Source organism: Salvelinus namaycush, chromosome 1 (assembly GCF_016432855.1).
Source record: "Salvelinus namaycush isolate Seneca chromosome 1, SaNama_1.0, whole genome shotgun sequence".
NCBI lineage: Eukaryota > Metazoa > Chordata > Actinopteri > Salmoniformes > Salmonidae > Salvelinus > Salvelinus namaycush.
Genome location: NC_052307.1, coordinates 81,543,735 through 81,560,709, shown reverse-complemented (window position 1 = coordinate 81,560,709; position 16,975 = coordinate 81,543,735). Strand labels below are relative to the sequence as shown.

General features: G+C 40.9%; 1 protein-coding gene across 1 annotated transcript in view; it reads right to left on the bottom strand.

Moving 5' to 3' along the window:
- Window positions 1-16,975, bottom strand: part of LOC120053258 (A disintegrin and metalloproteinase with thrombospondin motifs 7) — a 162,836-nt gene that overhangs the window by 104,980 nt on the left and 40,881 nt on the right. The window contains exon 8 of the mRNA XM_039000403.1: window positions 14,042-14,185. Coding sequence (XP_038856331.1) covers window positions 14,042-14,185 — 144 coding nt within the window. The remainder of the gene's footprint in view (window positions 1-14,041; window positions 14,186-16,975) is intronic.

Genomic DNA, 16,975 nt, shown 5'->3' with positions numbered 1-16,975 from the left:
AGGAAGTTAAGAGGCAGTTTCGCGAGCCAATGCGAACTAGCTTAGTGAAAAGACTGGAAGCCTGGCTAAGCTAGTGCTAACACTAGTTAGCATTGGCTCGTGAAAGTACCTCTTAACTTCCTTCATACTAGACAGACATACAAATGGTATCCAAGACTTCATTGGACTCTGGTAAAATAGATACCAGGCTTCATTATCAGTCCTCTTGTTTTGGGACTCCCAAGTGGCGCAGCGGTCTAAGGTACTGCATCTCAGTGCTAGAGTTGTCACTACAGACACCGGTTCAATTCCAGGCTGTACCACAACCGACCGTGATGGGCAGTCCCATATGACGGCGCACAATTGGCCCAGCGTCGTCCGGGTTAGGGTTTGGCCGGGGTAGGCCATCATTGTAAATAATAATATTTTCTTAACAAACTTGCCTAGTTAAATAAAGGATAAATAAAATGGCCAAATCCCAAACTATCCCTTTAAGGCTGAAACAAAATAGTGGGGGGCTTAAATATGATTGAGCCTAATTTTAATGGGCCATATATTTCATAGTTGACAGGGCTGTATGTGACTGAGTAGACAGTGACGGCGTTGACAAGGTCTCCATGTAAAAAAGCTGACAGGGTGCTAACAGAGTTTAGAGAGCTGTCTGCATGACACAGAATCAAGCAGGCGTCACAGTCAAACCAGTCGTTAGAAGTCAACTCCAGCTCAGTCAAAATGCCAAGCTGTAACCACATGAATACAGCAGCCATTCTATCACATGAACAAAAAGATCAATGAGTCAATCCCCCTTTTATGGGGATCCAATCTATCTCCAGAAGGGACATTTACAAATCCTAGTATTGGAACAGTATTAATTCAAGTGATTGATTTTATATTAGTATGCATCATTTCTGCCCGGGCACACTTTGAAGATGCTGTAATGGTCCACATCTGCCAACAAAACGAGTAATGATTAGAAAAGTCTGACAATCAGGGACTGATTTAGACTTGGGACACCAGGTGGGTGCAATTCATTATCAGGTACAGTAGAACAGAGAACCAGCAGGCTCCGGACCTCATAAGGTAGGTTGTGAAATATGAACACCAGAATCAAATGCTTTTGAAAATCTAGATTGTTATTATTTTCTATGGGTAACATGATGATACTCTCAATGTAAGACCCTACGTCTGCTCCGTGACAACGCAGATTAGGAAAGAGATCAACAAAGCATGGGCGTTATACACTCCAAACAGCCTACCCATTTTAAATATCACCTTTTTTATATGACAGCAGTTCCACACATTGCCATGATGCAAGTTGTGTGGGAAAAATATTTGTATTTTATTCTGTTATATTTCATTATACTCTTAGCTACAAATAGGCTTAATGTATTTTAGTAGGCTACTCAAACTCTTGCCAACCACACCATTTTATTAGGCCTATGCATCGTCTAAGCATGAATTAATGTAATAATGAACACTTATCTGAAAAAAAATTGTCTTACCGTGCTTGCATTTAGTGCAGGCTGTGTAACAATCACTTAGTGCAGGCTGTGTAACAATCACTTAGTGCAGGCTGTGTAACATTCATTTAGTGCAGGCTGTGTAACATTCACTTAGTTCAGGCTGTGTAACATTCCCTTAGTGCAGGCTGTGTAACATTCACTAAGTGCAGGCTGTGTAACATTCACTTAGTGCAGGCTGTGTAACAATCACTTAGTGCAGGCTGTGTAACATTCCCTTAGTGCAGGCTGTGTAACATTCACTAAGTGCAGGCTGTGTAACATTCACTTAGTGCAGGCTGTGTAACAATCACTTAGTGCAGGCTGTGCAACAATCCCTTAGTGCAGGCTGTGTAACAATCACTTAGTGCAGGCTGTGTAACATTCACTTAGTGCAGGCTGTGTAACATTCACTTAGTGCAGGCTGTGTAACATTCACTTAGTGCAGGCTGTGTAACATTCACTTAGTGCAGGCTGTGCAACAATCCCTTAGTGCAGGCTGTGTAACATTCACTAAGTGCAGGCTGTGTAACATTCACTTAGTGCAGGCTGTGTAACAATCTACCGTGTTGATTTCACTCTCGCAGCACCTGTTTCCACAATGGTGCTGTAGCCTGTACCCTTATCCAGGGGCGCAACTTTCCCTGGGGATGGGAAGGACATGTCCCCCCCACATTCTAAAATTGCTTTTGTGTCCCCCCCAGTTTTATCATTGGAATGTGATACAAAACGACCATGCGGACGCCTCCGAGCGGTCGGGTAGGCTGTTTGGAGTGTTTATCAGACTGGATAAAAAATACAAATAATAAATATACAAACAATAAAAAAAAATAATAATAATAATTAAAAACATTAGTATTTTTTAAACACAAATAATAATTATAATAATATAGTTATGTCCCCCCCATTTCTAAAACCAAAGTTGCACCCCTGCCCTGATCATAACCTTCATTTCTATTTATCCGGAGAGGCCTATGTTAGCCATTTAAGGGTGAACAAGGTTATCCAGGGAAAGTCAACATGTCATATTCTCACGTGGGAAGAGGGATCATAAGCTCTGCATTTGGACAAATTAGAATGTTTTCACACCACACAAATAATGGACTGTTCCCGGCTCTACACTCTCAATGCGTGGTTGGTAGCCTTATGTCTGCCTCGCTGCGCACATAATGGAATTCACAACACAATGCTACACAACAAGCTCCTGTTTTTTTAAAGTGTATTATCTTGATTTTTAAAAGTGTATTATCTTGATTTTTAAAAGTGTATTATCTTGATTTTTAAAAGTGTATTATCTTGATTTTTAAAAGTGTATTATCTTGATTTTTAAAAGTGTATTATCTTGATTTTTAAAAGTGTATTATCTTGATTTAAAATGTTTCAGACCAATGTAATTGTTCTGAACCACGAGCCAACCAATGCGTCGAAAGAATGTTTTCATTTCACTCGCCAGCTGATTTTCTTGCGGCACACCTGAGACTCTCACCTGAGACTCTACTCATGGACGAGTTCGTTTTGCATGGCTGCCCCGAGTGAGTGGAGAGCCAATGAAATGGTCTAAAAATGTACAAACTCTGCCTACCCGGGCACCGGACCATGCAAAACGAACTCGCCCAATGATTAGCCCAATAGGGTAAATGCAGATACTGTAGGCAACCCCATGCTTCAGCCTATTAATTTATAGCCACTATGCTGCATCAGGTGGGCTACAGGAGATAATGCTTACTGCTAATAGCATACCTAATAATATGGACGGTGCATAGGCTATATGCATGGACCAATATGGTAAAATAATTTTTACAAATAATTTGACCAATACATTATTTGTCTCTCATTTCTGGAGGTGGAAATTATATTTGATATGGAGTGTGCATTATTTTATTTATTTTCATTCATTTTAGAGTAGAATGTCCTTTTAAAAAGTCACCAGAACAGAGCTTCTCAGTCCAACATAAAAATTACCCAAAATAGGGGGTGGGTGCGGCGACCTTTCCCCCCACTGCTACAAATGTTTCCAGAGGAAACACTGGACAGGAGGAAGACTCATTAAAATGTGGGCAGATAGTTTTAGGTACAGTAGCAAATTTCCACAAATCCAACATGCAGCAAAGGGAGAGAGTAGATAAGGACAATAAGGTCACAACTCCACAGCAACGGTATGCCACAGCTGAGCTTTTACAGAACAACACACACTGTTCTCATAAGCAGAAGTCCAGCTGCTTGTCCAATTGACCAAAATATGGTCAATATAACAAGATGCGTGACCCTTGACCAGGCCAAATAAAATAAACTTCTAAGGCAACAGGACTTTCCTGTTTACTTAAAGTATATAAAAAAACACATGATCATAAGTGACTGTGACTGGCGTCTGTTCAACTGCTATCAAGCAACACAAGAACAGATTAGGACGAAGAGATCCTGAGGCGGCCAGAACACAACTCCCTCGAGAGGGGGTAAAGGGTTTCAATAAAACTATTGAAGTGTTCAATCAAGACCAGTTATTCTGCTTTCAGTCACACTGACTAGTCTGAAAGCTTTCTGAATAGAGAAAAATATAATTTCTACCCTTGGCAGGCTACCATGTTATTTTATTGAATGATGTTTTCTCTGCATCACAGCCCAGGCCACTGATTCTGACCCAGTAATTGGTGAGGTGTGATCACAGCAGCAAGTGGAACTGCTATCAAGACTCAAATCCTCCCAGCAGGCCTCGTTCTCTCAAGCATGGTCCCAGATCTGTTTGTGCTGTATCGCCGACTTGTATGGTCATTGTCACGCTTTTGCTCAATTGGTCAGATTATTTGTTTAAATTATTTTACCATATTGGTCCATGCATATAGCCTATGCACCGTCCATATTATTAGGTATGCTATTCCACAATGAACACAGGAGTTGGCAAGACAGTACAAAGAGATCTAAGACCAGGCTAGTTTCTCTCCTAACAATGTAAAAAGCTGTGTGGAACTCAGTGCGCAAAACTCAACTCTGATGTCCAATTTCATCCCTCAGACACCCCTCAGTCATATTGGAGCCTACTGGAGCACTAGGGTAGTTAAAGTTCACACATTTTATAGCCTGCAGTATAGTGGGTTATTACATTTGAGCCGGACAGATTCAGCAAAGAATGTTTAAACCATTACTTTTACAACTGGTGTCTTTGCAATTAATTTATAAAACTATGGCTAAAGGCCTTTTCAATATCCTGCTTCAGTAAACTCTGTCTGGTCCACTTACGTAGTATTTCACCTGAAATAACCTATTAATATATGTTTGTGATTTCAACTCAAATGCAAAGATTTTTTGCATTTCTGAAGTAACATTTATACAATGACGCATCTGAAAGTACTGGTCCATTGGTGAGGTGTAGACGCAACATCAATCCAAACCAATAACATGCAATTTTTTTTATAAGTCAGTTAAGAACAAATTATTATTTACAATGACAGCCTAGGAACAGTGGGTTAACTGCCTTGTTCAGGGGCAGAATGACAGATTTAGCAATCTTTTGGTTACTGGCCCAACGCTCTAACCACTACTGCTATAATAGATTATTACATCAGTCATGATAAATACACTTATACAACTGATTTTGTTGTGACTAGTGATGAATAAGGCTTAACTGGGACTAAGCAATCCATTGGAATTTCTTCTACCTAGCAACAGCCAGATTCACACGCAAAATATGAAAATGATTGATTTCACTATCAGGCAATCAAGAATGGCAACTAGATAGGGTGAATTCCTTCAATACGCTCCATGACACAAATTTCAACATATTCCATAGATTTGACTGAGTTCAAATGTACTTCATTCAATGAACCCCATGCACCCAGTCGAGAAACAAAATGGCCACTTTGGAGCTGTGAGCTTGAAAGCTGAGATGATCTGGTAAAATAACATAAAAAAGGTAAAGCTGGTGAGATGGATTACGCCTACAAAGCTCAGGGCTTGTATTCCCAAGTGTCTCAAAATAGGATTGCTGATCTAGGATCAGGTCCACCCGGTCTTAGTCAGCATTATCTAAAAGGACAAACTGATCGTAGATCAGAACTCCTACTCTGAATCACTTTATGAATACAGGGCCTAGATCATCTGGAGGAGCTATAAGGTGGCGTTGGCCAGCTGCACCTCACAGCTGCAGGAAAAATCACAACATGCCTAGTAATGTAGTTGGGGAGAATTCCACAGAATGCTTTCAGAGCTGAACAAGTGACCCTATATTAGACTTTGGACCACAGTAACGACTACTGAAGACAGACTGAATATCCTGCCACATATGCCAAACACTATCATGATAGAGGAACACATGAAAATAAGTCAGAGACTTTGTGTTTATCTACTGATTCTTAATCAACTGCATACTTTTGTATGTGTGCCTTGTTAAAAATATCAAGTCATCTAAACTAAAGACCATTTAACAGCTAGCTAATGAAATGTATGATAGAAGGCGCTAGCATTTCTGTGTAATGTATATGCTGTGCATCCAATAATGGACAATGGTATAGGGATTTATGGACTAAAAATACCCTAATACTTATTATTTTCCCTGATTCTAAAATGCAAACCTTGATTGAACTGCTCCATCCAAGGGCAAAGCTATTCTTTGTAACTTTAGATGCAGTATTCCAAAAAGGAGGGGAATATTTGACTCAACATCTGTTAACAGCTGCTTAACCGACAGTACATGACTTCTTCTTCAATGAGACTTCAATAGCCAGGAGTTTAATGATGCATACATATAATGATGACGCATTTGGAATGACATAATATTGACCACTATGCAACAGCAATTAAATTGTTCTCCATGAGTGACTATGGCTGCAGAGGTCCAGTGAATAGAGGTTTAGAGGGAGAACTGACATCTGATGCCTTTGTGAAAGAAAAACACGTCTGCTGTCCAGGAGAAGTTTACACAGGTTGAAGTGGTGATTTATAAACTCTATTCTTTTCAGAAAATTCCACACAAAGGATGCTAATATTTTCAATAGTCAAGTCACTAGCTAAAATAAATCAAAATCGATAAGCGTCAACAATACGAATGTCTGAACTTATGTAACACCAGTGAAAACGTCATTCACCTTTCAAACAGTAAAAAAATGGACACACTGCACGGTGCGTGTTAATTTACAGCTTAAGTCTTAGAAGTCTTGCCCACTCACAATCAAGCAGAAGGCAATAATTGTCCTCGCTGCAATTTCCAGATTCCTTTTCATTGCAATTACACACATGAAAAGCTTTGGGGCTTTTTTGTAACCCCCGCCTCTCCTTCCAACCTCCAACCCCCCTTCAAACAATCTAGTCTAGACATTGTTGGAGAGCCACTCTCTCTGTCCTCAGCCCATCTGTAGGATAACCATCTGAACCCCATGGCTCAGCCTGCCCTTCCACATTCCACATTTAACTAACACCAACAGCTCAAAGTCAGACAACTGAATAGGACTGAGTACTGAGCCCTGAGGAACCTCTCTGCCATTAGCCCACAATGGTGCCCTTGTGGTGGGAGCAGGATGAGATGAGAGGAAGAGGAGGGAGGGAAAGATGACAAATGGAGGAAGAGGAGGAGATGGGATGTAAAAAGTATTAGAGGGAGGCAATTGGATGGTTCCAGCTGAAAGAGAAATATATGAAGAAATAGGAGGAGAGAAATATATGAAGAAATAGGAGGAGAGAAATATATGAAGAAATAGGAGAGAAATATATGAAGAAATAGGAGAGAGAGAAATATATAAAGAAATAGGAGGAGAGAATGATATATATATATAAAAAGAAAGAGTGAGATGGAGAGAAATTTAGGAAAAGATGAGGAGAGATAGGAGTGGCGTACATGGGCCCATGGCTAGTGCCAGCTGGAAGGAGGGGCTATTACCCTCTCCCATTCAGCAGCAGGACAGAGGGGGAGTACAATGAACCGCCTGATCGCCTGCATGCCAGCTCATTCTCCTAACCCTGCTCGTACTCTGACAATATGAGCTACCGTTATGAAACAGTCCTACAGTGGCTTGCGAAATACAGTATTCACCCCTCCTTGGCATGTTTCCAATTTTGTTGCCTTACAACCTGGAATTAAAATATAATTTTGGGAGGGTTTGTATCATTTGATTTTCACAACATGCCTACCACTTTGAAGATGCAAAATATTTTTTTATTGTTAAACAAACAAGAAATAACACAAAAAACTGAAAACTTGAGTGTGCATAATGATTCACCCCACCAAAGTCAATACTTTGTAGAGCCACCTTTTGCAGCAATTACAACTGCAAGTCTCTGGGGTATGTCTCTATAAGCTTGGCACATCTAGCCACTGGGATTTTTGCCCATTCTTCAAGGCAAAACTGCTCCAGCTCCTTCAAGTTGGATGGGTTCCGCTGGTGTACAGCAATCTTTAAGTCATACCACAGATTCTCAATTGGATTGAGGTCTGGGCTTTGACTAGACCATTCCAAGATATTTAAATGTTTCCCCTTAAACCACTCGAGTGTTGCTTTAGCAGTATGCTTATGGTCATTGTCCTGCTGGAAGGTGAACCTCTATCCCAGTCTCAAATCTCTGGAAGACTGAAACAGGTTTCCCATAAGAATTTCCCTGTATTTAGCGCCATCCACCATTCCTTCAATTCTGACCAGTTTCCCAGTCCCTGCCAATGAAAAACATCTCAACAGCATGATGCTGCCACCACCATGCTTCACTGTGGGGATGGTGTTCTCGGGGTGATGAGGTGTTGGATTTGCGCCAGACATAGCGTTTTCCTTGATGGCCAAAACGCAACATTTTTGTCTTATCTGACCAGAGTACCTTATTCCATATGTTTGGGGAGACTCCCACATGCCTTTTGGCGAACACCAAATGTGTTTGCTTATTGTTTTTCTTTAACTTCTTGTCAATATGGGGGCGCTGTTTTCACTTTGTAAAAATTCGTTCCCAAATTAAACTGCCTCATACTCAATTCTTGCTCGTACAATATGCATATTATTATTACTATTGGATAGAAAACACTCTCTAGTTTCTAAAACCGTTTGCATTATATCTGTGAGTAAAACAGAACTCAAGTTGGAGCAAACTTCCTGTCAGGAAGTGAGAAATCTGAAATCGGGCACTCTGTTCTAGGGTCAGTTTATTAATTTGCATGTATTCTATTGGTCGACATGCACTGCATATGCCTTCCCCTAGATGTCAGCAAGCAGTGAGAATTGGAATGGAGTTGCTAGGCAGATCTGAGGCCATATAAAGGGTCTTGGTACGTGGGGTGCACTCTTTTCAACGTTCGCCATGACGCGAGACAGACCTCAGGATGGCATTCTGGAAAGCTCTCGTTATAGGCCTTAGATATATCCGGCTCTGATTTTATTCGATATAGGTGTTAAAAACGTCATAATGTAGTTATTTTAAACCGAGTTATATCATTTTATATCAGTATATTGCGATTTTCGGAATTTTCTTAGTGCTGCGTTATAGTGAGTTGGACACGTCTTCGCCACATGGCTAATGTTTACTGCTAATTCCAAAGTTGAAGGCGACAATCTACAACCGAGCAACGATTCTTCTGGACAAAGGACAACTTGCCCAAGATTCTGATGGAAGCTCATCAAAAAGTAAGAACTATTTATGATGTTAATTCGTTGTTCTGTTGAAAAATGTAAAACTACTATTCCGCCATTAATTTCGGTGCGGTCTCGCTTTAACGCACGCTGTATGTCGTAGTAACGTTAATTTTAAAAATCTAACACAGCGGTTGCATTAAGAACTAATGTATCTTTCATTTGCTGTCCAACCTGTATTTTTTAGTCAAGTTAATGATTAGTTATTGATTAGATTAGGTGCCTCTCCCAAGATTTCTCCCGACATTTTCTTTGCAGCTTGGCTACTATTCTCATTGTATAACCACGATTTGTGCCGCTAAATATGCACATTTTCGAACAAACAATATATGTATTGTGTAATATGATGTTATAGGACTGTCATCTGATGAAGTTTTGAGAAGGTTAGTGAAAAATGTAATATCTTTTGCTGGTTTATTCGCTATCGCTAACGTGCATGAATCAATGCTGCTGTGTGGTTAGCTATTGTAGTAAGCTAATATAATGCTAAATTGTGTTTTCGCTGTAAAACACTTAAAGAATCTGAAATATTGGCTGGATTCACAAGATCTTTGTCTTTCATTTGCTGTACGCTGTGTATTTTTCATAAATGTTTTATGATGAGTATTTAGGTAATTCACGTTGGTCTCTGTAGTTATTCTAGTTGCTTTGGTGAGAGTTGTGATGGTGGCTGCAATGTAAAACTATGATTTATACCTGAAATATGCACATTCTTCGAACAAAACATATGCTATACAATAAATATGTTATCAGACTGTCATCTGATGAAGTTGTTTCTTGGTTAGTGACTATTTATATCTTTATTTGGTCGAATTTGTGATAGCTACCTATGCAGGAAAAAAATGGTGGGAAAAAAAAGTTGTCTTTTGCTTTGGTGGTTAGCTAATAGAAATACATATTGTGTCTTCCCTGTAAAACATTTTAAAAATCAGAAATGATGGCTGGATTCACAAGATGTGTATCTTTCATTTGGTGTCTTGGACTTGTGATTTCATGAACATTTTATTATATGATATCCCTGTGGCTTTAGGCTAGGCTATGCTAGTCAGCTTTTTTGATGGGGGGGATCCCGGATCCGGGTTTGTGACTCGTTAGATGGCAATGGCTTTTTTCTGTCCACTCTTCTGTAAAGCCCAGCTCTGTGGAGTGTACGGCTTAAAGTGGTCCTATGGACAGAAAGTCCAATCTCCGCTGTGGAGCTTTGCTGCTCCTTCAGGGTTATCTTTGGTCTCTTTATTGCCTCTGATTAATGCCCTCCTTGCCTGGTCTGTAAGTTTTGGTGGGCGGCCCTCTCTTGGCAGGTTTGTTGTGGTGCCATATTCTTTCCATTTTTAAATAATGGACTTATTGGTGCTCCGTGGGATGTTCAAAGGTTCTGATATTTTTTATAACCCAACCCTAATCTGTATGTCACGCCCTGACCTTAGTGAGCCTTTTTATGTCTCTATTTTGGTTTGGTCAGGGTGTGATTTGGGGTGGACATTCTATGTTTTATTTTCGATGTTTTTTGTAATTCTATGTTTTGGCCGGGTATGGTTCTCAATCAGGGACAGCTGTCTATCGTTGTCTCTGATTGGGAACCATACTTAGGTAGCCCTTTTTCCCTCCTTTCATTGTGGGAAGTTAACTTTGTTTGTGGCACATAGCCCTTAAGCTTCACGGTTGTTTTGTATTGTTTATTGTTTTTGTCGGCGTCATCCTAAATAAAGAGAGAATATGTACGCTCACCACGCTGCACCTTGGTCTACTTCTGTTGACGGCCGTGACACTGTACTTCTCCAGAACTTTGTCCCTGACCTGTTTGGAGAGCTCCTTGGTCTTCATGGTGCCACTTGCTTGGTGGTGCACCTTGCTTAGTGGTGTTGCAGACTCTGGGGCCTTTCAGAACAGGTGTATATCTACTGAGATCATGTGACACTTGCACACAGGTGGACTTTATTTAACTAACTATGTGACTTCTGAAAGTAATTGGTTGCACCATATCTTATATATGGGCTTCATAGCAAATGGGGTGAATACATATGCACGCACCACTTTTCCGGTGGGTTAACTGCCTTGCTCAAGGGCAGAACGGCAGATTTTTACTTTATCAGCTCGGGGATTTGATCCAGCAACCTTTCGGTTACTGGCCCAACGCTCCTACCCGACACAGTCGTGTCCTTAAAAATAACATTCACACACAATGTGAGGTGAAAATTTAATCAGCACAGACCTATGACTGGAAAGGATGTATTATGTACTGAAAGAGACCCTTCATCTTGGTTTACTTGAGGGAAATTAATGATAAAGGGTTTCTTTCAATACATCATACACCCTTTCCGGTCATAGGTCTGTGCTGATCAAATTTTCACCTCACATTATGTGTGAATGTTATTTTCAAGGACACGACTGTGTCTGCATCTGAATGCAAACATACTGAAATAATTATACTTCGTCACACCAAAACAACAAGTAGAGCAAAAAGTACAAATGTACAAACAAGTAGAAGGACGAGTGCAGCTAAACTTGTGACTGCCAACTCTCAAGTGATGGTTTGCCTGCATTAGATAAGGTAGGCTATAGCATGTAAATAGGTTATTTCATACATACAGCTTCACTCTGACAAAGAAACAAAAACAAAAGAAAAACAGTCAATGTAGGCTTGGTGGTGCATGTCAGATGCATGCCAATTGATTTAACGTTTGTACGGGTGCAACATTTTCACATGACTTTAAAGTCAAGTAAACAAAGCTAAAACATTAAACCATCGTCATACATTTTACCATACACTCATTTTCCTATTTGTAACCTTTATTTTTTAGTTTATGTCATGTTCACTCAGACAAAGAGAAAACAGGTGCAAGTTCTGTATTGGTGCAAACACTTCTCATGTAAATCTGGACCATGTTTCCAGACATGCTCATTAGTTATCTTTTACACTGGTTTTCTGCCTTTCTTGCCAGTTGGTGCCAGTGCAGCGATCCAAACAATGTTACCAGAGCATTTTGGAGCAAGAGACTAACACTGTAGCAAGCCAATATATGAGAGCACATGCAACCAATCACGTTTTAGGAAAAATGTGGGAGCAAATGCCGTCGTATTTTTTTAGCAGGCATGAAGATAAATCAATTACTCACCCCAGGCCTAGATCCTGCCTAGGTCCACACAAACACACACACCCAGGCAGAGGCCAGTCTGAGGCACCCCTCTCCTCACATTTTGTATGGAATGTATAGTAAAGACATAATTTAACTGTCAAATGCATTACCTTTTAATGTGCCATGAACACAACCATGATGTTTTCATTTGTCAAACTAATGAATTTTAAAAAGTAGGTTACCTTCGCATGTTCATCCAAAATAATTCCAGCATCCGAAGAGTGCACTGTGCACCCGCCAACTTTCCTTCAATTCGCAAGTGGCTGAAACTATCTCACTGGAGAAAGAATCTGAGCGAGCGAAATAGCGCCCCTCTGTCTTACTACATGTAGCACATGTATCTGATGCAGTCTGGCCAAATTGAGCAATCGGGGGAGAAGGGCCTTGGTCAGGGAGGTGACAAAGAACCTGGTGGTCACTCTGACAGAGCTCCAGAGTTCCTCTGTGGAGATGGTAGAACCTTCCAGAAGGACAACCATCTCTGCAACACTCCATCAATCTGGCCTTTATGGTTGAGTGGTCAGACAGAAGCCACTCCTCAGTAAAAGGCACATGACCAAAAGGCACCTAAAGACTCTCAGATTATGAGAAACAAGATTCTCTGGTCTGATGAAACCAAGATTGAACTCTTTGGCCTGATTGCCAAGTGTCATGTCTGGAAGACACCTGGCACCATCCCTACTGTGAAGCATGGTGGTGGCAGCATCATGCTGTGGGGGTGTTCTGTAGCGGCAGGAACTGGGAGACTAGTCAGGATCGAGGGAAAGATGAACGGAGCAAAGTACAGAGAGATCCTTGATGAAAACCTGCTCAGGACCTCAGATTGGGGCGAAGGTTCACCTTTCAAAAAAAAAAAGACAAAGACACAGCGTACGATCCTCCTATGAAGCTAATGGAGCTGACAAGAGGTATTTTTCACGCTGCAAAAATCACAAATAAAGCAGAAAGCATGTCTGTTGTAGTGTGACAAAGTATACATCTTTCAGGATGTTTGCATTAAGATGGAGACACAGTCATGTCTTATAAAATAACAAATAACATATTTCATGGACACAAACCTATGACCGGAAAGGGTGTATGATGTATTGAAATAGATCATTTATCTTGGTTTACTTAGGAACCAAACACGTCTCTGACGCTTGTCTCTGACGCTTGTCTCTGAGTCTCAGATAGATTGGATGGTAGTAAGCAGTGATGAGGTTTTGTCTATTGATCTGTGATTGAAACATTCTAAGTACCATCCACATACAACCCTCTCATATCCAGGCTATTTGGGTAGATGGTCGATTGAAAGTGGATACATCATTGGTGGAACTGCTCAATTTGAAAGCATCAAGCAACATGGAACAAAGAGACCATGGGACAATTAGAATGCACTCATAAATCAGTGCACATATCCGGTACATATTCCATTAGGTCCTTATTGGGGAGTAGTTGTATTATGGATTCAAGGGCCATCAGTGGCACAAACGATGAGTGGAATTGTAGAATAGGGAGTTAGAGACGGGAAAGAGACAAGTAATGTGGTTTGAAGGGGATGAGGAGAGAAGAGAGAGAGAGAATAAAAGAGAGAAAGACAGATGGAGACATAGAGAGAGGCAGAAAGAGAACAACAGATAGTGAGGAAATGATGTTTGCATTCTGTTTTCTTTGGGAACATTGCATTAACCCTATCAGTTCATTTAAGCCTGATTGAATGACGCATTGTAAGGTTTTCTATATACTATCATTTGCATTATCATTACAAAGCGTGAGAGAGAAACAGGGAGAAACTTAGACAGAATGATGAGGTCATCAGTGTGGGACAATAGAATTAGGAATTAGAACTCACTCGAGGAAGCGGGTGATATACTGGCGGCTGCAGCGCGACCAGCTGGGGGTGGAGGTGCCATACAGGAGCTGTGGAGACATGATGAAAGGTCTTTTCCCAATCGGCTCACAGTCATTGCCGTTCCCATCATGCTGAATCCCAAAGCTGCGGCATAGAAGCACATCCCACAGAGAGAAGGGAGAGTGAGTGGGCCCTGCATGGACAATTTGACATGTACACAGATATATAGGAAAATATAGACACACACACACACACACACACACACACACACACACACACACACACACACACACACACACACACACACACACACACACACACACACACACACACACACACACACACACACACACACACACACACACACACACACTACACAGAGAGTGGACAACTATACAATATAATATCCATTCTCAAATATACACTATACACCGACTGGACAAAAAATGAGGAACACATAACTAATGGATTGAAGTGGATTTAACAGGTGATATCAGTAAGGGATCATAGCTTCACCCGGATTCACCTGGTCAACCCACCATCATGGAAAGAACAGGCATTCCTAATATTTTGTCTACTCAATATATACACACACAGCTGATGCAGAGTGTATATTGAGAGGCCACTGCCTAGACAGGCTGCCTAGACACACACTTTAATAAGCACACGTATGCACGTACACATTCACACAGTAGAGAGAGACCAAAGAGACAGACATGTACTGTATACACATCAAATGCTGCCAGAGCCTGCCTTGGAAACCGCACAAAATCCTTTGACAAACATGTCTGGCAGCAGTCTTGGTGTCTTTGTAGTGGGTAGCATAGCCCGCTAAGCTAATGCGACACATTGCTTTCATCAGTCGCCGGACTTCCGGATCTCACACAAGCGTTAACCGACCCAGTCCCATGTACCCCCTATGGGCACTGAGCGGAGTATTTAGAAACCAATCTGAATCACACTAGGGGGCTTAGCAATATATGGCACCACCAACCAATATCACAGCTTCACTCTGTGATGGTCTAAAGACTCCAAGGCGAGGGCTGAGGCCTCAAAGACTAGGCAAACTCCCTTTTAATTGTATTTACATACCCTGCTGTTGTATGTAGTAAAGGGCCCCTTTCCAACAAATGCCTAAGTCAGTGCTGGTTCAGTTAGAGCTCTTTAAAAAAGAAAGTGGGACACGTATAGAGACATGCTATACATTGACTGGAGTTGACCTCAACTACTATCAAACTCTATTAGGTTTTGCATTCATACACAGCACTGATAAGGTCCACTCCCATTGAATTAAGGCTATGACATTGACACTGATGAAACCTGACGGGGTGAGACGTTTGTCCCTAATGGAATAAACAGATGTATCTTCAATCACCTTCATCCCAAAAGAGTGGACTTTCATTTTCTTGTTATTGGGCATTTGGATCTAGGCACCTCATAGCGAATTCATTTAACTTGTGTGCTGCACGACTTGTTTTCTGACTTAACTAACTTGCATCACAGCATTCTAATTCTACACTATACTTAGATTGCTTGTCAAAAGATTTTTTATACTATTTACTTTTCAACTATAACCATAAAACATTTGCATAACTTAACATTAGTTTGAATGATTACCACAGGAATACGGCAGTAGATGTTAAAAATGGTCCTGCTCCTTGGCCAATCAAGCTACAAGACCAACTTAACAAATATGTTCAAGCTATCTTAACATCAAATTATTTAAAACCTTTATCAACTATAATTATATAAAATGTGCATAGAGTCGTGGCCAAAAGTTTTGAGAATGACACAAATATTAATTTTCACAAAGTCTGCTGCCTCAGTTTGTATGATGGCAATTTGCATATACTCCAGAATGTTATGAAGAGTCATCAGATGAATTGCAATTAATTGCAAAGTCCCTCTTTGCCATGCAAATTAACTGAATCCCCCCCAAAATTCCACTGCATTTCAGCTCTGCCACAAAAGGACCAGCTGACATCATGTCAGTGATTCTCTCGTTAACACAGGTGTGAGTGTTGACGAGGACAAGGTTGGAGATCACTCTGTCATGCTGATTGAGTTCGAATAACAGACTGGAAGCTTCAAAAGGAGGGTGGTGCTTGGAATCATTGTCCTTCCTCTGTCAACCATGGTTACCTGCAAGGAAACAGGTGCCGTCATCATTGCTTTGCACAAAAAGGGCTTCACAGACAAGGATATTGCTGCCAGTAAGATTGCACCTAAATCAACCATTTATCGGATCATCAAGAACTTCAAGGAGAGCGGTTGTTTGGGGCATCTGGAAAAAAGCTTGTCCGGAGAAGACAAGGTGAGCGCTACCATCAGTCCTGCGTCATGCCAACAGTAAAGCATCCTGAGACCATTCATGTGTGGGGTTACTTCTCAGCCAAGGGAGTGGGCTCACTCACAAATTTGCCTAAGAACACAGCCATGAATAAAAAATGGTACCAACACATCCTCCGAGAGCAACTTCTCCCAACCATCCAGGAACAGTTTGGTGATGAACAATGCCTTTTCCAGCATGATGGAGCACCTTGCCATAAGGCAAAAGTGATAACTAAGTGGCTCGGGGAACAAAACATCGATATTTTGGGTCCATGGCCAGGAAACTCCCCAGAACTTAATCCCATTGAGAGCTTGTGGTCAATCTTCAAGAGGCGGGTAGACAAACAAAAACCCACAAATTCTGACAAACTTCAAGCATTGATTATGCAAGAATGGGCTGCCATCAGTCAGGATGTGGCCCAGAAGTTAATTGACAGCATGCCAGGGCAGATTGCAGAGGTTTTGAAAAAGAAGGGTCAACACTGCAAATATTGACTCTTTGCATCAACTTCATGTAATTGTCAATAAAAGCCTTTGACACTAATGAATTGCTTGTAATTATACTTCAGTATTCCATAGTAACATCTGACAAAAATATCTAAA